At 41.3% G+C, this 24,675-nt stretch overlaps 1 protein-coding gene across 13 annotated transcripts in view; it reads left to right on the top strand.

Annotated features, from left to right (window-relative positions):
• TMEM132C (transmembrane protein 132C) overlaps positions 1-24,675 on the top strand; it is a 211,321-nt gene that overhangs the window by 100,288 nt on the left and 86,358 nt on the right. For 5 of the 13 annotated variants that reach the window (XR_010825611.1, XM_066979274.1, XM_066979271.1 and 2 more), the window contains one exon: positions 21,906-22,052. The exons of 1 other annotated variant lie outside the window; for it this stretch is intronic. Coding sequence is in view for 10 of the 12 variants with exons in the window: in XM_066979274.1 (XP_066835375.1) it covers positions 21,906-22,052 (147 nt within the window). In the remaining 2 variants the exon portion in view is untranslated. 7 more of the 13 variants (XM_066979275.1, XM_066979279.1, XM_066979276.1 and 4 more) reach the window with 6 other exon arrangements.

The raw sequence follows: 24,675 nt of genomic DNA on the forward strand, positions 1-24,675 counted from the left end.
ATGAAGTCACAACCAAATGATCCTGTGGCATATTGCTGTGGATACTTCAGTTTACATTAGATCAATATTAATTTATTGCAAGGCTGGCACACTCTTTGGATATTTATTAACTGTTTGATTGCTTGGAAGCTGGTAGCTTTGCTCCATATAATGAAAATGCTTACATTTAGTCAGCCTAGTGGTTCTCCATGCTGCAAATTAGTAACCCCTTTCCCTTCCGATGACAGAAGCAGCAGGGCTATGAGGTTGTGATAAGTTTTCATCTCCATGTGCAAACAGGTAATACTCAGACCTTAAATAATTTACTTGAAACAAAATCCTGGCTCTTGCAGCAATTTGCAGTGTGAATTTACCCCATCTTTTTCTTTTTACAAACCATTGGGGGGTATAAGCCCTCTAATCATGTCTTGGTACAACAGCATAACAGGGCTTCCAGCTACTATCTTGAGGCTGCTTTTTCTGCTCATAGTAATAATAGTACAGTCCCATCTCTGGTGTCAGTCGGGTTGCCTTTACATCTGTCTCTTTGCTGGAAGCATCGGCATACTGACATGGCTGCATTTGTGTTAAACTCGCCACTGTGAGCTTTAAAGCAGAATATATACTGGGTGTATAAGAGGTAGCTTGGATCTTGAAGTATTCTAGTTGTGTTTACGTGATGTTTTCTGATGCAGTAGACAATGCTGAGAGCTAATAACATTTCCAGCTGGATGTACAGAGGGCCACATGGACTGGAGCAGGGGATTAGAAGACCTAGTGGTAGATTAAGCAAAGATACTGAAATTTTAGGGGTCTTTAGGTACTAAAGGCCTCATTTGATTATCATCCACAGCAAGGGAAAATCAGAACTGGCTCTGAATTACGTTGGCTTGATAGTATCTGATAACCTTTAAAGTCAGTATCTGAAGTCAGACCTATCCCCTTTAAAGTTGGTAACGTGAGCTGTGCCAGACCTAAAGGACAGGAGATTGAGAACATCAGGGTCTTGCTGGACTAAGTATTTGTGGAATTTTGTAGAACGAGCTGAGGGACTTGGTAATTTCTCTCTCCCATGGGATACTCTGAGTGTGAATGTGTCTGCTGCTCACAGAAGAAAAGAAAAAAAAAAAAGAAAAAGCATAATTGCATGATTGGCTGATGAAATCAAAGTGGAATAGCTGGCAGCCTTCTTACTATCCTCCCTGTGTTTTTCTGTCATTAACATGCTAGCTTTGTCACCTCCGATCAGGGAAAGATAAATCCTTCCTTTTGTAAGGAGCAGAAACACTTTCCCTCAGTACACAGAATAATGGCCTCTTCTGTATATTATTCATATTCTTCTTTTTGTACTTGTCATTTCTCTATATCCTTGGTTGTTGTATACTCCATAATTCTTAGTGGTTTTATCTAAGGCCTTTCAAATAAGGAAGTGAATGGCTTAGGAGATGGGTAGAGGTTTGCCAAGGCTCTAAATTGACTGACATATGTCATGTGCAGGTCTGGTACCACTACCCTCGGTGGCTGCTGAGCAACCTCATCAGCTTTCCGGTGCGCAGGGCCAATGCCGTAACATCCCTCATAATGACAGGCTTGTCATTACCATAACACAAAGCCTGTAGACTAGATTTTTCTCACTGATTTCTAGAAGTACTCTGCAGAATAGGACAGAAATGGAGCAGAGGATTGCTGCAAGCCCATACTGGTTTTCTGTGGACCAAAAAATACAATGTGCAGCAGCTTTGTCAGTCCTAAGCATCTGAAAGTTATGAATCAGGTGCCCCCAAACTAGAGGGAAGTGGAAGGAAGATGTATAATGCTATATATTAGTGCTCTTTTTGTTCAGTAACTACTGTTTGAGCCATTATAATGCACTTGTGACATTTCCAAGCTTTTCTCCACAACCTGAGATGGCTTTAACAGAAATTGCATAGGAGGTTGGAGGGCATGAACTGAGGTTCTGTAGCAGCCCTTGAAATCTGATTGCAGGGGGATGCTCCATGTGTGCATTCACGTATGTATGCACGTGCTTGGTTACCAAACATTTCATTTATTTTTGGATGTTATTAGTCTGATACAGACAGTGTTGGGGGTAGCTGCTTCAGCATTTTTGGAAAGCACATCCTTTGTTGCTGCTGAAGCTTGTGCAACTCTAAATCAGGTGCTTGTGTTCTGCCCTGTCATATGCTATTTAGGTCTAGTGCTTTTCTGCTGCATCAAACTGAAACAAAATGATTTTCATCCCTGCAGTTAGTAGCTGGCTGCAGTTGTATTAATTGAAATGACTTTTGGGGAGAGTTGTGGAGGGGAAAAAGACTCCCCAGGAGATAAGAAAGGAAACATGATTTATGCTGATTTGTAATCCTTACAAAGAAAAGGAATAAACACAGTAAGTGTTAGAAATATACTAGTCTATTTCATCTTGTGGGTGGCTTTTTTCTTTTTTTAAGTGTATCATGACCTTAATATCTGCATCCAGGAGCAAGCTGTTGCCTCTGGCTCTCACCGAAAGCTGGTTTTCTTTTGATACATCCCAGAATCTTCCCACTGATTTCTGCAATATGTCAAAGGAGCTCAGCAGTTTGTTGACCTCTCAAGACTTCGCTCTGTTCATTTTGGCCTCAAGAGTTCACAGTTGTCCTCAAGTGCAGGTTCAGCCTCCAAAAAAAAAAAAAAAGTCTATAAAAGGTCTTGCTGAAATGGCTGATGGTAGCCCAAGGGAACTGTTGCCCTTGGGCACGTCCAACAATGGTTGTTGAGATAATATTGATGACCTAAGTGAGCCTGGAAAATCAAAGGTGTAAAACCTGATCCTGTAACTGTACAGCAATAAACAAAAGGCTCGTGGTTTCTAATGTACAGACATCTGCCTGCTCACTCCTAACCTGTCCCCACAAAAAAGCTTCTCCGTCTTTTGAAAGGGGCAAACAGTGCCTTGTTGAAAAAAGTGTCAAGTCATGCTTTTATTTTGATTGCAGTGTTTATTTCATCTCTAACTTTCTAGTGAGTTTCTATAGGAAACCCTTTTCTTTGATAGTCTGTAATTAGTATTAAAGATGACAGCCCTCTGTGGTCAGATAGGAGAGAGTTGGCTGAGATGTTCTGCAACAGTAATTGCTGTTACAGTTAGGTATGAGCCAGGAATAAGGCAAACCAAACACATACAAAAGGGAAATGGAAAGCAACTTTCAAGCGAGTTGCTGCCTGAACTCTTGTTCCTAATCCTTCATTGTAACAGTCCTGCAGCTGGGCAGGCTCATTTCTGTCATAGTCAATATTTATTCCTAGTTTTCTGTAACAGGAATTGGACACCACTTACCTAATGTACAAAGAATTTAAGGGGCTCCTTTTGTTGGGATAGATTAGTCAATGCTATTCAGATCTAGACAAGTCAGCCCAAAGTCAGAGAGCGTGTCCCTAAAAGGAGCAAGTCTTCAGATGGGAGAACAGGCATGATCATGAGGTAGAGACATGAAGAGAGCTTCTCTGCTAAGGAATTGTGTAAAAGTTGAGGGAAATATTTACTTAACAAATACTTTTGGACACCAGAAGTTCGCAGTCTAAGAGGACCCCTCGCTGACTGTGTGAATACTGTCTGGCAGCCTCAGTGAATGGGCCCCAGGTCCATGCTTATTGAAAATGACTGTATGTTTCTTTTGAAGAATAAAATGATACCTCTGCACTGTGATGTGACCCATCTGCAAACTAAATCCAAAGAAATAAGGAGCTGAAGCTGTAGGGCTGGATTCAGGGTTACCTGTCAGTGCAGCTGAAGAAGAGCAGGGATGGGCAGGCTGGAAGTTACCTGTAACAGGGTGGTGACTGGGCCAGTTAGACAAATCTCTGAATGAAAGAAGGAGGTGAAAATAAATGAGAGGAATAAAAACAGAGTGTTACAAGAGGATGTGCAGAGGTATACAAAGCTGAGAGAAAGCAAATACAAAGGGACTGATAATGGAAAGGAAAAGACAGCAGAGAGAAATCAGAAGTAACTGTATACGAAGTACCGTGTGTGTTTGTACGTATAGACAAGTGTATACACGCACTTACAAGGTAAAACCCACCATGTTTTGAAGTGTTTCTTTATGATAAAAATGTGTCTGTCACTCAGTAACTCTGAAAAAAAAAATAGAACTGTGGATTTATGTTACAAAACAAGTTGCAGGAGGATGAGGGTGGTTTTCTACCTAACTTGAATTCCCTGAGACGCATCCCACCAGTAATTTATAAAAAGTTATTAAATTTATTGTTTTCTCGCTTCTGATCTACGTGAGTTTCCATCGCATGCCCTTCCCACTGGCTGTGGCCAGCCAGCTGGTGGCCCCGTGGAAACCCATGTGTGCTGCACGCATCTGGCCCAAGGCCTTTGAGGTCAGCAGCAGTGCTTGGGCTTACTTCTGTAAGTATTTGTGCTGATCTCAAGGGCTTCAGGTCTGCACCTAAATACACAAACTACCAGCAACTGCCTCAGGGCCCAAGGATCTCTGCTATTACTGGGTAAACTTAAAGCATGAAAGAACCCAATTCGGAGGCTGCAGTACTGTAGATCACTGGCAGCTTTTACCAGGTTAAGACTCAATTTAAACATAAAGCTAGCAGTTCTGTCTGCTGTATTCCCCTAGACCATCTTTGTAGTATTTCTATCGTACTGTCAGCATGCAGATTAGAATACAAGGTGTGCAAGAACAGCAGCGGTGTTAACGTGACTTAAAGTGACTATATGCAAGTCTGAGGATCACGATGAGGAAAGCAAGTATTAGAGTACAAGGGATAAAAAGGAAACCTGTTGCCATAATTCTCAGTTTAATCTGCACTTATCTTTCTTAGAAATATTTCTGCTTTGTCAATGGCAGTTCTGGCACTCATCTGTGCCAGAAGGTTGCCCCTGGCTGGTTGGAGCTGCTCGGTACTTCAAAGAGGCAGGGAGGAGGCAGGACTAAACGGATGGCAGCACAAGTTATGATAGCACCCGCGGAGTCAGCAACTCCCTGCTGTGTGGGACATCAAGGGAGTTATCTTGCCCAGAATAACGGTAAAACTCCTGAGTCCACTGATTAGAGTAGAAAAGATAGACCGATTAGAGTACAAAAGAGTACTGCATCTTGGGGATGAACCACCTGCTAATCAGTCCCTTCTTTTATTGCTTGTACGAATACATACTATAACACCTAACATTTGAAACAAGTATTTGCCTGAATGACTCCTCTCTTTCATGATGTTTTAAGGATACCTGCCCCTTCCTCTTTCTAGCAGTTGATCTCAGATATTATATTTCTCTAAGGGAAAAGGAAACACAACCTTCATGGCTGATGGCAAAATTGTGTCCGTAACAGCTGCTGAAGGGGGAGTGTGGATGGGATTAAAAACACAAAGGGATTGCAGAGGAAGATTACTTTAAAAAGTCACTTGGGGTCTAAGTAATAATCCTAATAACTACTGCAAACATTAAATATTTTCCTCAGCACTGCTGTTGCTCTGGCAGCTGGGGGAATGTCACAAATATGCTGCTTAAAGATCTTTTTGTAGTCATAGAATCTGCATGGAGCAGCAAATAAAATCTCAATGCATTTATTTATCCAAAAATTGTCTCTGGATTTATAAACTAGATCTGTGAAGGTGATGAGCTTGTATTTAGCACGTGCAGCTGAATCTGCACTCTGGATTCACCATGAGAATTTTTTGTTTACTAACACCCATCTTTCTCTCTGCAAGCATGTTTTGGTGTGAGACAGCTGCTTATTCCAACTTGCTTTTCAACAGACAGCAGAGCATAGTTTCCAATGGTTGCTCATATAAGGCGTAATACCTCATTATAAATGAATGTTCACCTTTAGTGAACTTCACAGGGAGTTTACCTAGATGTGGGTTATGCATAACTTTCTTCAGTTTCTTGCAGGGCCATGAGATGGATCTTTGACTTGTACCCATTGGTTATTTTGAGTTTCAGATCATAAAGGAGCCTTTCTACTCATGTACTCTTTAAAGAAATTGAAAGGGTGAATAAATCATAAGAAATCTGCAAATTCAGCCTGTCCTCTCTTCGGTTAAGGTTAAGTATCTGAAATGCTTACCATAGGGGAGTACAATGGTATTGTAACACTGCTGCAAACACCTCCCAGGCACTATAGGACTTCAGTTGTCTCAGTAAGAGCTTCCCTTGAGTTTCTTATGAGCCCAGATTTCCTGCTAATTCCACGAGGTAACATGAAAAGGGTTATAAAAAAAGAGGTTGAAGAGAGCAGTCTTGTGATCCTGTGTTTTTGTGCTTCCACATGTCCCCATCTGTTGATTAATAGTTATATTATTTTGTAAACTCCGAGGTGAGGAAGATCTTCCTGCTCCGTATTTGGATAGTGCTTATCACAATGGGATCTCCATCCTTCATAATGGAAGGGATTTTTATGTTTTGGGATGCCCATATCAAGCATTGCAAAAATATTAAGAATTACAAAAGCAAGCATGGGGTTCTTCTTGTTGAAAACAGTTTTTCTTCTGTTTTCCCTCTTCCATATTTCTTAATAGAGGTGGTGATTCCCAGTTCCAGAGGACTAGGAGCTGAGGCTTTAAAAAAAAAAAAACATAACAGCTATGTCCAAAGAAATTCTTGAAGCTATGGACTGGGGAGTTAAGCAAAGGAGGATGTACGCTAAACTGGAGTTATCTGGTGCATTACTTTTTTTTTTCTTCTTCTACTTTGGGCCGTCTTGTTTAGTATCTTGTTACTGCTCTGATAATTTGAGCTCAATGACAGTGGTTTTACCACCTAGGTGGCTCCACAATGCAGTTATCCAAGGCAGAGAGCAAATATAGCTTATAGTAGCCATGAAGTCCCTTAGGTTTAGAGCTCATATGAGCTGCCTCAAGTTTAAATACTCTTCTCGACCAGTGGATTTGAGAATAACTTGGTAATAACTAGGTTGAAATGTGGCTGTTTCTCTGAAAACAGGATGAACTGGAGTATGCAAGTTAAACACAGTAGCAGCCCTGTGACAGCTCCTGTGAACATTAGGAGCTTACAGTGTTTATCTTTGCTGGAGGCAGAATATTAACAGGTTGTAAATTCAGATTGAGTTTCCTTTCAGCTTGGAAGACAGATCCAGATTCTCTGTGTTGTGTAGTTCCCTCTTGCTTTTATTTATGTATATGTATTTTCCTCCTGTCTTTCCTCTAGTCCCATAACTAGTGCTATTAACATTCAGAGCTGCAGAAAGCAGTTTTGCCATGAGATATATTACAGGGTTAAATGACTAGCTCTTAGACTTCAGTAGTGTTATCCAAGCTTCACAGATAACATCTCTTTTTCCTTTTCTTTTTACATAAACAATGAAGTACCTGAGATCTAAAGAGGACTGGGAATGATAATGAAGAGTTAACCATAGAAATTGACCCAAACCAAAGAACTCTGTGACTGGAAAATCCCCAAACCCATTTAATTTCTTCTTAGGAAAAAAATAAAATAAAATACAGCTGACAGCATCCACCTCGTGCCTTGCAGCTGAGCTCTTCAAAGCTTCCTAAGGGATTTGAAGCACCTATTCCATTGAAATAAAAGACAGCTGATTTTCCTAGTGTCTCAGGGAATTTCAGTTATGTAAGAAGCACTATGAAAGAACAGCCCCTGAGCGATTTTGAATCCCAGGATTCCTCACTGGAAGTGGAAGGAATTTATATAATTTTGATGGACAGCGAAGTCCCCAAAATATGCAATTTTGGGGGAGCTGAATTTAGTGCAATTCAACTGACAGAGGAAGTTTCAGAAATACTGCAATATGCCTCTGCTGCTTACAGAATTAAACCTGTATTCAAGAAGCTTAGGCATTCTGGTTTAGAGGTTCTTAAGGATTTGATTACTGTATTTTCATAGTAAAATATTTATTTATTTTTTGTATTGACATGGCATTTTTTTCAAAGTTGTTTCAAATAGACCAACATTCTAAAAAGTGAAAAGAAAATGGGAAGAAGCCAGAAATGAGGGCTAAATACCTACATTTTCAGGGACATTTACTTTTTCTTTTTTTTTAAACATTTCCTGAAGGACTTTTCTGGATACTACGTGAAAAAGAAAGTGCCTGAAGGAAAACAGATGCTCTGAGGATCAAGATTTTCCATTATAGTAATGATCAGCCCATACTGTAAATCTAGAAATCAAAGAAAACAAAATTCTTGCATGGATGGCCCTTCATACTAGCCTATTTAATGGGAACCAAGTCTGAAATACTGCTGTTAGTGATTAGGGAAGCTGAGGCGATTCCAGATAAGAAAGGGTTAAGAATGAAACTATTAAAGGAGAACAGAACATTAGGTGTAGGGCAGGAAACAGATGTACGGACAATGTATCTCAAAATAGGACATACGGGCAATATATCTCGAACAAGACATTGGAATCCAAGATAAGAAAATAATGAGCAGAAGATTCGAAGAAAAAACAGTCCTTGCGGTTAGGAAGAAAGCTAATTCAGCAGAATCCTGACCAAGGGTGAAAAGTACACTGTGAGGAAGACTTATGGCCTTCCTCTCTGAGACCACCGACCACAGCTCGACGACCCCTGCCCAAGACCACTGAGAGGATCTGCGCAGGCGCAGGACACAAAAAACTGATTAGCATGAGAAGCGAGAGTAGGCGGGGTTAGATAATGAATATGTATAGGCGTTAATAAAATATTAATCACTGTGATGTATAAATTTGGGACGGCTTTTCACTTCGGGATGCACGATAGGCGGAAAGATCCCCCGTGCATCCGGCGCCGTCAATAAAGAATAAATCACTTAAAGAAATTGGATTTATGATCTTTGAATCAATCTGGCACCCCAGATGGGACTTCTTCTCTGTCGGACCGCAGGACCCGCTGGGAACAGGACTCCCTAGGGTACCCCCGGGATTTCCCGGAGGGACTCCTCGACTCAACGGATCACTGCGGAGGCAGACACGGACCCCATCATTGTAAGTGATTATATTCTTTATTTTGGTTTATTTGGTTGACCGGTCAATTGGGGTCGTCTGTAAGTCGGAAAGTAAAAGTTTTCTGCAGGACGGCATTTGGTTTTTTGGAAAGCACTCAGTTGCTGTTGGGAAACAAATAACCTTTGCATGCGAGGTTAGTATTACGTTGTGTTTACATGTGGAACTTGACCTTGGCTATTGTCTTTGGGATTTTGATTGTACTCTTTATAATGTTACTAGGATCTTGGTGTTATTGTGGAAAGCTGCCGGCTTGTATTGTGTAACAAGAAACATTCTGAACTGTAACATGGGGGGGCAGCAGAGTAGTGGGATTCCAAAGAAAAGCCCGTTGGGATGTATCTTGAGTCATTGGAAAGATATAGGGGGATCCCCCGGTGGAACTGAAAATAAGAAAACGTTGATAAAATATTGTAATCAATGGTGGCCACTTTATAAGTTGGATTGTGAGGGAAATGGCCACTGAATGGAACCTTAAATTATAATACTTTACTACAGTTAATGTTGTTTCTAAGGAGAGAAGGAAAGTGGGATGAGGTGTCATACGCAGATATGTTTTTCACTTTGAGAAACCACCCAGAATGGCAGAAGGAGTGTGGAATTAACTTAGCCCCACAGGATCCTTTGATCCTGGCAATAGAAAAGGATATGAAGAAGGAAGGGGCAGGAAAAATGAAAAGATGTTGTTCGGCGTGCAGTATCGGGCAGAGATGTTTGAAATTGAATGAGTCAGAGGAGAGAATGGAGGATTATGTCCTCTCGCCCCAGATAATAGAACGAGGCGTGGGGGCGAGCCCAGGAAACGGCAGAATAGATAAGAAAAATGAGAGTTGGGGGAATGGAGACTTTACCCCGATCACGGCTCGAACCCGAAGTAAGGTCGGGCCCGTTATTCAAGCCCCGTTACGACAGGCTATGGGGGCTAACGGACCAGCTCGGATAAAAGTACCTCTCACAACTGCTGAGTTAGATTCATGGAAGGAAGCTGTGAAAGGATACCGGGATGATCCAGAATCAGTGGCCCGGAGGTTTGAGCTGATTGTAAAGAATTTATATCCCGATTGGAAAGATATAGAGATAATGCTGGCAGCATTATTGGAAACGGAAAAGCAACTGGTAATTAAGAATGCACAAACTCAAGTACAGACCCAGGTAACGTCAGTTTTACCTGGAACTGTGGAGGTATATGTGCTCAGAGTGGACCCAAACTGGGACTATAATGATGAGGGTGATTATAGGTTATTAAAAAAATATCAGGAATGGATTAGGATCGCCTTGGAAAGTGCGATACCAAAGTCTGTAAACTGGTCTAGGTTATATACCATAAAACAGGGGCAAACTGAGACCCCGTCAGAATTTCTCGATCGACTAAGGACAGCAATGCAAAAATTTACAACGATAGACCCCTCTTCTGAGGAAGGTAAAGTCCAGCTAGTATCATTGTTCTTGGGTCAGTCTGCGGACGATATAAGGCGGAAGCTTCAGAAAATGAAAGAGCCGGATGTGAGAGATTTAGAAAGGCTGGTGGAAGAGGCATGGAGGGTATTTAGGAATCGAGAAGGGAATGAGAAACAAAGGCTGGGTAGGGCTATTGCTGCGGCAACTGTTGCGGCCTTACAGAGGCAAGAAGAACCTTTTCGGGGAAAAGGAAGAGGGAATGGGATAAGGGGAAGGTCAGTAAAGCCTCCCCTGAGACCGAATCAGTGTGCATATTGTAGGGAAGTGGGTCATTGGAGAAGGGAATGTCCGAAACAACGGGAGAAGAACAGGTTGATGGTAGCTAGTGTATCTCCCGACCAATGAAGTGGACCGGGGGATTCTACCCTAGCAGATCCGCTGGTTAAAATTAAGCTAGGGAAATCAGGACAGGAAGTGGAGTTTTTAATTGACACAGGAGCGACTTATTCTGTGTTAAACCAGAAATTGATACCAGAGGATGAGGATTTTGTGACGGTGATAGGAGCTACAGGCCAGCACGAGAAAGCCTTTTTCCTAAGGCCTTTAAAATATAAGTTAGGGAAACAGATGGGAATACATAGGTTTTTATATTTACCAGGATCCCCGAAGTCTTTGCTGGGGCGAGATTTACTAGAACAATTAGAAGCGGAAATTGTCTTTGAAAAAGGGAAGGTGGGGTTAAAGGTGAGAGAAGAAAAGCTGATAACCGCGCTAAGCTTAACGCTGATACAAGCAGACCCTATCGGTAAAGTACCTTCGGAGATTTTAGACCAAGTTTACCCAGGAGTCTGGGCTACTGACATCCCTGGGAGAGCCAAAAATGCAGCCCCGATAGTGGTGAGATTAAAGCCAGGGGAAAGGCCAGTTAAGATTAAGCAATATCCCCTAAGATTAGAAGACAGGAAAGGAATTAAGGGGATAGTGGATAAGTTTTTAAAACATGGACTGCTGGTTGTGTGAATCTGAATATAATACTCCTATACTACCAATTAAGAAGCCAGATGGGAAGAACTATAGATTAGTGCAGGATTTAAGAGCTATAAATAAGATCACTGAAGATATACACCCTGTGGTAGCCAACCCGTACACATTACTGACTAAATTAAAAGATAATTTAGTTTGGTTTACCGTACTGGATTTAAAAGATGCCTTCTTCTGCCTGACTTTAGCCCCAGAAAGTCAGAAGCTTTTTGCTTTTGAATGGGAAAATCCAGACTCAGGACGAAAGGCTCAATTGACCTGGACCGTATTGCCGCAGGGATTCAAAAACAGCCCCACGATTTTTGGGAATCAACTAGCAAAAGAGCTTGAGGTTTGGGAGGCCCCAAACACCGAAGGAGTTCTGCTGCAATACGTTGATGACCTTTTGATAGCCACTGAGAATAGGAGCAGCTGCATGCAATGGACGATAAGTCTCCTTAATTTTCTGGGTTTGAATGGGTATCGAGTCTCTCAACAGAAGGCTCAGCTGATTCAGTCACGTGTAACTTACTTGGGGTTTGAGATTTCAGGGGGAAAAAGGGAGTTAGGAACAGAACGGAAAGAAACTATCTGCCGTACCCCAGAACCACAGACCATTAAGGAATTACGAACTTTTCTAGGGATGACAGGTTGGTGCCGTCTATGGATTAATAATTATGGACTAATTGTAAAACCCCTATATGACCTCATCAAGAATAACCAATTGAAATTGGTCTGGACGGGGGAAGCACGGGCTGCCTTTAAGAAGCTTAAATTGGAGTTAATGCGAGCACCAGCTTTGGGTCTACCGGACTTGTCTAAACCCTTTTGGTTGTACTCCTATGAGAGACAAGGGATGGCTCTGGGGGTGCTGGCACAGAAGCTGGGCCCCTACAGGAGAGCTGTGGCCTACTTCTCTAAACAACTGGATGAAGTAAGTAAAGGTTGGCCGGGTTGCCTTCGAGCGGTGGCCGCTGTCATCATGAATATACAGGAGGCTCAGAAGTTCACTATGGGACAGAAGATAACCGTGCTGGTATCACACACTGTCTCGGCAGTCTTGGAGCAGAAAGGGGCACACTGGTTATCCCCTCAAAGATTTTTAAAATACCAAGCAATACTGGTGGAGCAAGATGACGTAGAAATTGTGGTTACTAACATTGTGAACCCAGCTTCTTTCCTTAGTAACGCTCCTGACGAGCCAGTGGTCCACGATTGTATCGAAACTATGGAAACTGTGTATTCTAGCCGACCAGATCTCAAGGAGGAGCCCTTGGAAGACGCGGACGAATCATGGTATACTGATGGAAGCAGCTTTGTGAAACAAGGACAACGCAAAGCAGGGTATACGGTGACGACCACTCAACAGGTAATTGAGTCGAAACCATTACCCCTTGGGACGTCTGCTCAGAAAGCAGAAATAATTGCCCTTACGCGGGCATTGGAACTAGCAGCAGGAAAGAAAGTAAATATCTGGACAGACTCTAAGTATGCATTTGGTGTGGTGCATGCACATGGGGCTATCTGGAAGGAACGAGGATTATTAACGGCCCAAGGAAAACAAATAAAATATGCTGAGGAGATTTTGAAGTTGTTGGAAGCGGTAAAGCACCCAGAGAAGGTGGCTGTTATACATTGCCGGGGACACCAAAAAGGAACCGCTGACTTCGAGGTAGGGAACCGATTGGCTGACCAAGAAGCAAAAAGGGTGGCCGGATTGGCTGAGGCAGAAGCGCTCACTTTAATACCAGACGGTAAAATACAAACTTTAGGTGAAGGACAGGAACCTAGGTACACACAGGAAGATCAAAAGTTAATTGGGGACCTGGGAGGAAAAGCAAGGAGTGATGGATGGGTATACCTGAAAGATAATAGGGTTGTACTACCCTCTAATTTAATATGGCCTATGGTCATGGCAGAACATAATAAGACTCATTGGGGAGCAGACACCTTATATAAAAATCTGAGTCGAGTCTTGGTGGGAAGAAATCTGTATACTACGGTAAAACAAGTAACCCAGCAATGCAGTATTTGTTTGCATCATAACCCTAATACAGAAAATAGGGTAAAGTTCGGAATAATCAGTAAAGGAAACTATCCAGGACAACAATGGCAGATAGATTTTTCAGAACTGCCAAGAAAAGGGGGGTATCGATACTTGTTGGTTTTGACAGATACTTTTTCCGGGTGGCCGGAGGCTTTTCCCTGTCGAACCAACAAGGCAAGAGAAGTGGTTAAGGTTTTACTGAATGAGATAATACCGCGTTTCGGAATTCCGGCAGCAATGTCCTCGGATAGAGGCTCTCATTTTTGTGCGCAAATAGTTCAAGAAGTAAGTAAGGTCTTAGGGGTAGACTGGCAACTCCATACCCCTTACAGACCACAGGCAAGCGGACAAGTGGAAAAGATGAATCATCTAATCAAACAACAAATAGCCAAAATAGGACAAAAGACTAATTTATCATGACCTCAGTCTCTCCCTTTGGCTTTACTTAGAATTAGAGTAAAACCACAGACAAAGGAAAATCTAAGCCCTTTTGAAATATTATACGGAAGACCCTATCAGTTTTTGTTCAGCGGGGAGGACCTGACGCAACTGGGGTCGGGATACTTGTGTAATTATTTAATAGGACTCCAAAAACAGTTGGATCAAATATCTAAAGTTGTCTCAGGAACCAGGGCTAGAGGGCTGGACCAACCAATCCACCCCTTTAAACCTGGGGATTATGTGTATGTAAAAGCATTTGCAGGTCGCCCTTTGGAAGAAAAGTGGACGGGACCATACCAGGTGCTGCTGACAACACATACCGCCATCAAGATTAAGGAGCAGACGGCCTGGATCCATTATTCGAGAGTGAAGAAAGCTCCAAAAGCCCCCTGGAAAGTAACGCTGGGTGACGGTGAACTGAAACTAAAGTTCAGTCAAGCGAAATGAAGACACTATGGTCAGGAGTATTTAGTAATGTAGTTAGCAGAAATTTAGTTAACAGAATTGTTTTATTTCTGTGGCTTATAGTTGTAATTGTGATTCAAGAATTGGAAGGTGCTTCTATGATGATAGAGAATGGTGGGTGGCCTTGGTCTGAAGCCGTAACCACAGAGGATAAGAGCAATCATCCTTACTGGCATTGGGAACTAGCCAATGGCAAGTTTCAAAGGTGTTACCAATATGGGAAAAGGCTGAAGACCAGGACCACAGACTAATAATAGATGCACTTAGTATGGCGCAAGATAATGTATCTTTAGCTCTTAGTTGTATACAGGTACAGTTATGGATGCAGGCAACGGCTGCCTTGATCATTAGGGAAGGAAGTGAAGGCATTTTTCCGGCTGAAGTCCGAAAGATTGTTTGGGACAATGCCAATGATTTTGAAAAGAAGTTCCAATCTTGGTGGACTCTGGTAAATTTTACCTATGATCCCATTATTAACATGGCTACTGCCTTTGTGCTTACTATACGTAATGCTACAGTTTATGTTATCCACCCCATTGTTGCACTAGGGTTAAATCATGAGGAAACAGTGCTCTATCCTTCGGAGCATAGAACCTGGGCCCGGATGAAGAATGCGAAATGGCAGTCTGTGAATCTGGAATCATGTGTTACCCGGGAACAACAAGGATTTATTTGTGAGAGCAACACAATTGATGCTCAGGATGTATGTCTTGACACTGAGCAAGGTGTTTGCCACTTTGAAATTCATCCAAATACTAGTCAAAAGACTGTGCTTGTATATATTGGTCAAGGCTGTGTGTGTTTAAGAACTGCTTGTGCTTTTGTAGAAGTAGATAAGGAAAACATAACTCTACCTAGCAAAAATCATTCTAACTTTTGTATTTGTAACTTTGTTAGAATCATCGGGTGTGATTTTTTATATTCAGCACCAGTGGTATCCCACCAGTTGATCAAGTCCAACAACACAATGTATCACAAGTTATTACCCACACCTATTGGGATGAACCTCACGCTAGTGAAGTAATTACTTAAACACCAAGACCTGATCAAAATTTTAAAAGGCATTCAGGAAGATGGAGAGAAGACTTTAATCACTGTCCACCATGATACAAAAGAAATAAACAGAGTTTTGCAAAGAGTAAAACAAGACACAGATCATAGCTGGTGGGACAAACTCTTTGGATGGTCGCCAACTGCAACTGGGATTTTGAACACATTGTGTCACCCAATTATTGTTCTATTGATGTTATTTGGTATAAGTTTAATATTGTCTTTTGTAATACTTGTTTGGAATTGGAAATTGTTACAACGAATGGCAATATTAGCTTCCCTGACGAAAATACATGGCAAGGTATTGAGAGATACATATCGTAGAGGCTGGGAAGAAGAATTTTTGTATTCGGAAAGGTCTCTACCGACATAGAGGAAATATAGAAACAAACAAAGGTTCTGTATAAGATTAGTAAGGATAACATTTCATGGGGCTTTGAGGAAATATGGAATAAGTTAACCTCATGGTTACCCAACTTTCAATAGTTAGAACAAGTTTTTACTGATCTGGTTATGTTATTGGTAGTAGGAATATTTGTATGTATGTCACTGCGATACTGCTAATGATAAGGGCATGCAATGCAAAAGAATTTGCATGGGGAAAAGAAAAGGGGGGATTGATTAGGGAAGCTGAGGCGATTCCAGATAAGAAAGGGTTAAGAATGAAACTATTAAAGGAGAACAGAACATTAGGTGTAGGGCAGGAAACAGATGTACGGACAATGTATCTCAAAATAGGACATACGGGCAATATATCTCGAACAAGACATTGGAATCCAAGATAAGAAAATAATGAGCAGAAGATTCGAAGAAAAAACAGTCCTTGCGGTTAGGAAGAAAGCTAATTCAGCAGAATCCTGACCAAGGGTGAAAAGTACACTGTGAGGAAGACTTATGGCCTTCCTCTCTGAGACCACCGACCACAGCTCGACGACCCCTGCCCAAGACCACTGAGAGGATCTGCGCAGGCGCAGGACACAAAAAACTGATTAGCATGAGAAGCGAGAGTAGGCGGGGTTAGATAATGAATATGTATAGGCGTTAATAAAATATTAATCACTGTGATGTATAAATTTGGGACGGCTTTTCACTTCGGGATGCACGATAGGCGGAAAGATCCCCCGTGCATCCGGCGCCGTCAATAAAGAATAAATCACTTAAAGAAATTGGATTTATGATCTTTGAATCATTAGCAGCAATGTATTACCTAATAAATTTTGTACCTAAATTCCCCAGATGAGATGGGGCTCTCTTTTGCTGCTTACCTGTGCATTTGGCTTGTAAATGAAAACCTCTGTAGCAAAGGGGTGGCCATGCGAAGCACAGGTGGAAATCCGCTTGCTGGGGTAGGACGGAGGCAAACAGGGCTCCTGAGGCTTGTGTAGAGTCATGCAGGAAGCCTGGAGCTGACATCTGATCCCCACTATTCCCCGAGCACAGCCATAGCCACTTAATCACACCCACTCTGTCCATGTACTCTGCAAATCAAAGAAGCATATTTGAAAGGTCGACACGGCTAACCAGGCCGCAGTCTTATGTTCTGCTTGTGGCTTCTCAACTAAGACCAGCAACAAGGCCTCTAATGAATATTATTTTGCAAGGCAGATGGCTGTCCAGTTCATTCAGAGCTGTGGTGAGATCTATCAACTCATTTCACATAGATGAAAGGAAAAAGACTTGCTTAATAAAACAAATCTTGCTTAATTGCAGTGGTTAGTCTCCTGCCTGGTTTTATGGGTTCCTGCAGCTGGCTTTAATCTCCTGATTTATGTTGGGAACAAAGAAAGAAAGGAGTGAAGTTAAATCATGGCAGGAAGAAGTTGAAAATTTTTTGGCAAAACCCAGAAAGGTTAGGGACTTACTGTAAGGCGCAGCCCAGAAACAGGCCACCAGGAGAGGGTCCCTGGGTCTCAGGAGGTAGGGTAAAATCGTTTCTTACAATGTGACCTTTAGAGTCAGTAATGTCAAAGGTTTCTCCTAGTCTGGGCAGCTAAGGGAGGAGTAGCAGAGCTGCAAGAAACATTGAAGCTCCAGAGAGGACTGACCAAAAGGGGTCAGTATTTGTTAAGTTGAAACACCAGTTTGGCAAATACAAATAGATGGGGATTTACCTGTGGAAGTACAGTGGGTTTAGCGCCAGCGTTCCCTCACCCCTCATGGTGTGGCCTGTGCTCAGCACGCGAGACCTGAGGCCTACCTCACAGATGAGCTGGTCCCCCCACTTAGACTGAACTTGCATCTGTCTTTAATATTTACGTTTTGAATACTTCCTAAAGAAAGGTCTTCCAGCACAGCAGCTTGGGCAACAGATGTGAGCTGAAGAGACTGTACAACTCAGTGGTCACTGATCTGAAACCGGCCTGCGCTCAAAGTACAGCATCCTGGGAATAGCATGGCATTTATGAGGAGCATAATGCAGAAGATGCAGAGCTAAGTATAACCCTCTGAAAAGAGACAGTCTAACAGGACCAGAAAGTTAGTGACTGGAAAACTATTCCAGGTATTATGGAGCCTATAGGAATTTACTATTGATTTAGCTTTTTATTCTCCAGGGGAGCCTTGTCTACCCCAGCTGCTCTGCAAAATTTGTTGGGAGTGCAGCCTGCCAGTACTGCTAACCCAATGTAAGAGTCAGCTGCTGCTGCCGAGGGTTCAGTCCTGCTCCCCCCTTTCCTGACTTACTGGTGAGCTAAGGTGGTAGTGTTAATATGTGGAGGAGGATTTAGCTTCCCGGATGGCTCACTGCAAGATCTGATCAACAGGCTGTGCCCTGGCTGTACCAGGGAAGTGCGAAAGCATGAAGCAAGGACTCTTCCTTATTTCTCTGAAGTGACAGAGGTGATGCTCTCTAGGATTAGCGAACATCAGCAAAATCACAGAGCACATGAAGAAACGTGTGCAGTACTCAGCAGTCTGTCCCGTCTAGGCCCTGCTGCAGGTGGTAGAACCCTCCCATGGCTATAAGCACTTATGCGAGATTAAAATTTAAATAGGGAATTACAATTTGAGCTCCTGCAGTTGTAAGTCACATCTTCAGCTCTGGCTGTTGCTGATTCAATTGCCTTTCAGTTACTGTCTTTATCAGCTGTATAGTATTATGTCTAAACACTGCTGAGGTTTCTTGTAATTTGAGGACAGTGAAATGGAATGGCAAGATTTTTATCTGCAGCTCTGATCAGCCTGTATTAATTAGAAGTGTCATTTCTAAGTTTGACACATTAGGAAGGTAAGGTGCTAAATGAAAATCTTTGTGTACAACTAAAAGCTTCAATTGGAAACAATATTTGCTTGGAAATTGCAAACTTACACAAATGCATTCGGTGTGAGATCGTGTCAGTAAATATTTTTACTTGGTCTGGATGACAGTTATGTAATGATATGTAGGTGAGCTGCTGGAGACTTTTTCAGTAACGTCTTTAAGATGCAGCTTGCTGTGTGCCAAGTGAAATGTTTTAATTTTCCCTTTGAGGGAATTAAAGAGAGAAATCTGTTACCCAGTTATTTTGAGACAAAGTTGAGGAAGAGATTTCCTGTGCTGTGAGTTAATAACCTTAGAATTTGAAGCAAGAAGCCCCATTCTGGCTACCATGTGTTCATAAAGCTTCAAAATCTCATTCAGATGGAGTCTTCTGTGTAGAATGGGATTGAAGCTGACCTCTGGTATTCTGTTCTGTTCCTAATGATGGTCTTTCTTTCATCTTTCCATTGCAAGGTCTGCTTTCGTCAAAAGATCAAAAACTGTGCTTAACTTTTCATCAAACTCAACTAAATGAGCTGCCCTTGAAGTTTTGTGCATATGTAGGTGGCTTGCTTAGCAGGGTATGTGTTTAGATCCAGAGGAAGTGGAGGGTGATTTTTGTTACTGGTCAGCAGACCTGGAGCCTTTCTTTAGTTTATCCTACTGCCATGGAGAGCACATAGCCATGGTGACAGAGGACATTTACTGACACCCACAGAAAATGCCATAATTAGATAGAAAAAAGTTGGGGTGGGACATTTTGACTCCACTTGGGTGGAAGTCCAAAGTGACAACTTCTGGTTGTGCTGGTGGATACTTCCAGGCTGTAGAGATGTGCAAAACCACCTTTCTGTGAGCATAAGCAGCCACGGCAGATGGGAGAATTTTGCAGTATGAGTGGGTGGGGAAGCATGCACTGAGGGAACCTGGAGTACTTCAGCTGTTTGTCACCTCCGTTTATTGTCGCTGTGCCTGCTTCCCTTAAGTAAACATGCTTAATGTATATATACTGCATAGATTAGGTGGGTAAATACAGGAGACTGTCAAGCAATTTGGCCTTCAGGTCCTCTATCTCAAGGTTTATTGAGGTACTATAAGTTACAAATTTTTATATACAAAGTTGGCACTATTGATTTTTAAAAATTAATATTTAATCACAGGCATACAACAAGGTCAATGGATTTTTGTTAAGGAATTAAATAGACTTTTCCTTGCTAGCACTCAAACACTAAGTAAATAAAAAATTAAGTGAAAACATTTGTAGCATATGGGTACAGACTGCATTTAAAAATGCATGGGGCTCAGTACTGTCTGATTTAATTCTGATTCATCCATTGACCTTGTTATATAAAACTCAATGCCCTTTTTAGAGAGAGAGTTGCAAATTGTGCTTCTGCATATTTATTTAGGAAGTTCAATCTTCTGGGTGTTCATACCCTAATTCCAGTGCTAAGTGCAATCACAACATTGATTTTTCTCGCTAAACATAACCTACTTTACCCTGGGATGGATTTTATTTTTTTTTTTCAATAGGCTTTATATAATGGTATATGTGAAAACCACTCAACTTAATGCCCCATATTGTAGTTAATTAACAAAATGGCATTGTAGCCATGGTCTTTCATCCTCTGGCAGTGTATTTTACTGCTAACCTTGACCACACAAAATGTCCATCCTAATTAACAGGAGACCAGGTATCGAATATGTCAAGCTACATGATGGAAACGGCAATTTACAGCTGCTGAGGAAGTTGTAATTCTGTTGAAAATCCAAACATGAGGAACTTCATTTTGACTGACATTATGCCATTTCAAAGTCCATCTCAAAGAGCAGCTGAACAAAGTATTTAAATGATCAGGTTTTACTTCTCCCCAGTAGCTAAATAACAGTATCGTAAAATATGTCCAAATGTCTCCTAAAATACATGCTACCAAAAGCATGCAGATGGATTTTTATGGATTTCAAGATTGGTAGTAGTGTTTTCTTATTAATGAAATGTTTATTTATTTATTGTTCACTTATTTGAACTGCATGCTGGAAAATTTAATGGGGCTTAAGGCTTTAATGAAACTTCAGTAGCAGATTTGATTCTCCCCTTACTTTTTCTTGGTTTTATTTCTGGGTAATTCAACTGAAGGCATTAGGGGTACGTCAAGTTTGTGCTAGTTTTACTGGAACAAGACTGTAATTTGTGAAGCTCCATTGTGTTTCTTGTTGCAAATGAGAGAATTAAGCTCTTTGCTTTTATACAAAGAAAAAAAAAAATGTTTTCTTTTTCAGTGACTTATATTACTTGTTTTCGTCTCAGTGTTAAAAATCTTCAGGAAAACAATTATACTTGCTCAAATTATTCATGGCTACATTTTTAAAGTGTTTTAATGTCTAAAGATATGCATATGCATTTTTTGCATCAGTCCTCTGGGCTGGTGGAATTTTGTGCCTCTGTCTTTTTGAAGAGAGAGACTGTATAAGTACCTGAACTGTTTATTCTTGATGTTTTGTAATAGAACTGGAGGTCAGAAGTTGTATGTTCTGCACCTAAATAGCATCTTTGCTGGGAGTTCTTCATACAAATGCTCCTTAATTAAGCAAATACTCATTAATTAACCCTCCATGCAGTTATTGCTGATGATACTAGCATCACTGGATAAATACAGTTAACTTTTTACTGGGCATAACAAGTAACAGTGGCAGAAATTTGCATCCTGGAAGAATATCACTGAATTAAAAAGCCTTGTATTAGCCAACGGCTGCATTCTCTCCAGACTGGAGATTCCAAACAGAAACAGAAATTTCCTTGGGAATCTGTCACCAAGAAGGCAGAAGAGCAACCTGTCCACTAATAGCTAGAAGAATACTATATATATAGGTGGATTATTTAAAATTCTCAAGTGAAATATTCATCTGTGCAATGATAAAGCACAAGCTTGTCTTGATACAGATGAACAGAACCTTATGAAGTCTTCTCTGTTGGGACAAATTTATCTTTGAAAGAAATTGTTACCAGAATAAAGAAATAAACGTCGAGTGCAGATTGTCCTACAAGTTTAGTCTTGGTCATACCCCCAGCCTACTGTTGGCAGAACATATAAAGGCACACAGGAATTTGATTCTGTCCAAAAAAAAAAAAAAATAATAGGTGGCCTTAGATCTGCACTCATTATATCAGTCTACATTTATTTATGGATTAGAAACATCTTTAATACTTAGCTTAATTTTGATACATTGAGATTTCCATGCCTGAGCTATATTAGGAAGATCACAGTCCTGAATGACTCCTATAAACTTTTTACAACTGCTGTTTCCAACAGGGCAAAGGTGAAGAAAGGTGTAAATATTCTCAGTGCAAAGACAAGTGATCCCCAGCAATGGGACATGAAACAAGAAGTGGGGAATGGTGGAAAGCATTCGACCGCAACAGTTATTTGTCAGAGGATAGCACCAAGTTCAAGGAACAGGTATGAAACCTCATCTTCTCGGCACATTAAACTCATTTATATCCATGATACCATTCATTGGTTGAAAGACTTAGGGCTCACATTACCAGTACTCATAGCTATTAAAATTGTAGCCTGGAAATCTGGAGACACTTATGTTAACTATGGTACCATCTGCTGATCTATAACAGGACATCTCAGTTTCCAGGTAATGAAATTAATCAGTTTAAATGAGAGAAAAAAATAGGCCTAAGGTTGGGAGAGGGGATCATTTTGGCATGGATATAAATATCCTTAATTTTAAAGGTTTTTACTGAACGTAATTTTTTGGCTAGATAGTTTTGACCTTGTTTCTCTGAACATACCACAGCCTCCATGGTTGGCTCACCAAGCAAGTAATGAATTCTTCCAGGATGAGCCACTGTAACTTTCAGGCATTGGTACAGGATAATTTAAAGCTTTCAGTATTTAGTGTCCTGTGTGTAATATGGCAGAATCCCCGTTTGCAAATCATTTCTTCTTCCAGAACTAGAGTTTCCTTTGCTAGGCCATGCACTGGTAACTGTCAGAGGCAGCCACACACTCCAGGAAGCACCAGTATGAGCTGCCCTGCCAGTGCCTGCTTTCCCGTTTGATGTTTGTACTGAGAGTTAGTCTAGCTGTTCCACAGCCATAGAAGTGGTGCTTTTTCAGGAACTCTGATTGTCTTCCACATCATGCAGTGAATTTGTACACTGTTGGTTTCAGTGGAAATCATTTGGCTCATGCTGGGTGTCATCTTTTGAAGTCTAACAACACTGTTGTTCATTAGTCCACGCAGAGCATTTCCATTGTACAGATCTGAGCAATGTTTCCCAAGCGCTATGCTTATTAGCCTCAAACCTGGGCTCATTGAAGAGTATCATAAACTCATCAGTGGATTCTGTGTTGGCTTTTGCTTTCGCATGCAGTGGATCTGTACTATCTTCAGGCACAGAAAACATGAGCAGGTTTTAACACTTATATTCTGTGCCTGGCTTGAGTGCCTGGGAAAACTAGACTTCCATAAAGTGTGGAAATTTCTCTTGTCAAGAGCAGCTCATTCTTTCATTGTATTTACACTTAGTATCATTGCAGCTAGTGAGATTTTTAGTGGAGATTTGGGGGGGGTGAGGGCGGGGGTGGTGTGGAGTGAGGAAAGGAAAAATAACTCATTTAAGTCTGCCAGAAGTAAGGAAAAAAAAAAGTTTGAAAGGGAAAACATGGCTATAGAACAGCATGTGATTCTGAACGTATTTACAACTGCAGAACTATAATACCCAGGTTATCAAATCCCAAATTAAGTCTTCTTAATCCAATTTGCATAAAGTCTAATTAACCTATAAAAATATTTTTAGCGCTGATTATGCAAATAAAAGTCAATGTTTTAATTAACGCCTCTCTCTACTTGTGTATGTAAATAGTCCCTGTCTTCTGAAAGCATGACAAGCCTAGGTTTGAATGAAATGTTAATATACGAGGATGAGCTTGATGGAGAAACTTAGGGGTGTGTGTACTGAGATCCCAGTGGGAAAGCACACGATGTAGCAGGCATTACAATTACTGAGCATCACTTGGAGCCCCCTGTGCAGAGTACAAATATTCTATTAAACTGATTTAATTTGGTCAAGAATTGCAAGCCCCTAATGGGATCTTTCTGTGCTGCCGCCAGCGTTTTCAGAGTGGTTTAGCAGTGTAGGGCATCTGGGCAACGTGCAGTTCTGTAGCAAGGTCAGCGTACGTGTGAGCTACCACTCTGGAGCTCCAGCATCAACACAGACTAATTTTCTCCTGCAGTAAACTCAGTGATTTTACAGATACGTTGGTTAATTTAAGCAGGGAGTGTTATTTTCCATGGCCTTCGCCAAAGAGCTTCTGAAAAGTAAGTAAACATTTATACTTCTTGAGTGCTTTATGAACACTCACACAGCCTGTTGTGAGGATGATAGTATGTTCCTTTTCTTTGCGTGACCAGCTATTTCTATCACAGCTCAGAGAATGAGCTAGCAGGAAAGGAAAACGAAAGGTCTTCTGCAGTTATGCTTTATTCCTCTGTACTGCAACCAGCAGGAGTAATTTGGCTCTCCCTTTGTGTTGTCACATGTGCCCAGTTGGTTGTGAAAAGTCAGAATATTTCTTAAATTAATAGTAAATTCTCAGTGTATTGGTATGCTGCCTCCTGCAAACTGTTTTGTGGAAACAAGATAAAACCTCATCCCAGAGCTCCTTCTGATCATAATGAAGAAGGTGATGTGTTAGGTAGTTAAGCACGTGAACAGGAACTCCTGGCCTTTCTCTGCATACTCTTATTTACTTGGGAGTCTCCCTGACACACCATGGTGAACCATTGCACTCCTTCCCCTTCACATCCCTGGAAACAAACCCCCAGACTCCATAAAACAACTCATTTTTCTTGCCATGTTGCTTTTCTTTTCTTTCATCTTTCTACTATCATTAGTGTATGGCTGTAATTACTTTGTAAGCGTGCAAGCGTTTTGAAGCAAGCAGTTTGTATCCGGGTGCAACACCACTCAGCAGGTAACAGCTTTCACATTATATAAGTAATAAAAACCAAGGGACATGCTTTAGGTACCTCACACGAATAATTGTTTACGCTTACATTTTG

This window comes from Anser cygnoides, chromosome 17, assembly GCF_040182565.1.
Source record: "Anser cygnoides isolate HZ-2024a breed goose chromosome 17, Taihu_goose_T2T_genome, whole genome shotgun sequence".
Classification (NCBI taxonomy): Eukaryota; Metazoa; Chordata; class Aves; order Anseriformes; family Anatidae; genus Anser; species Anser cygnoides.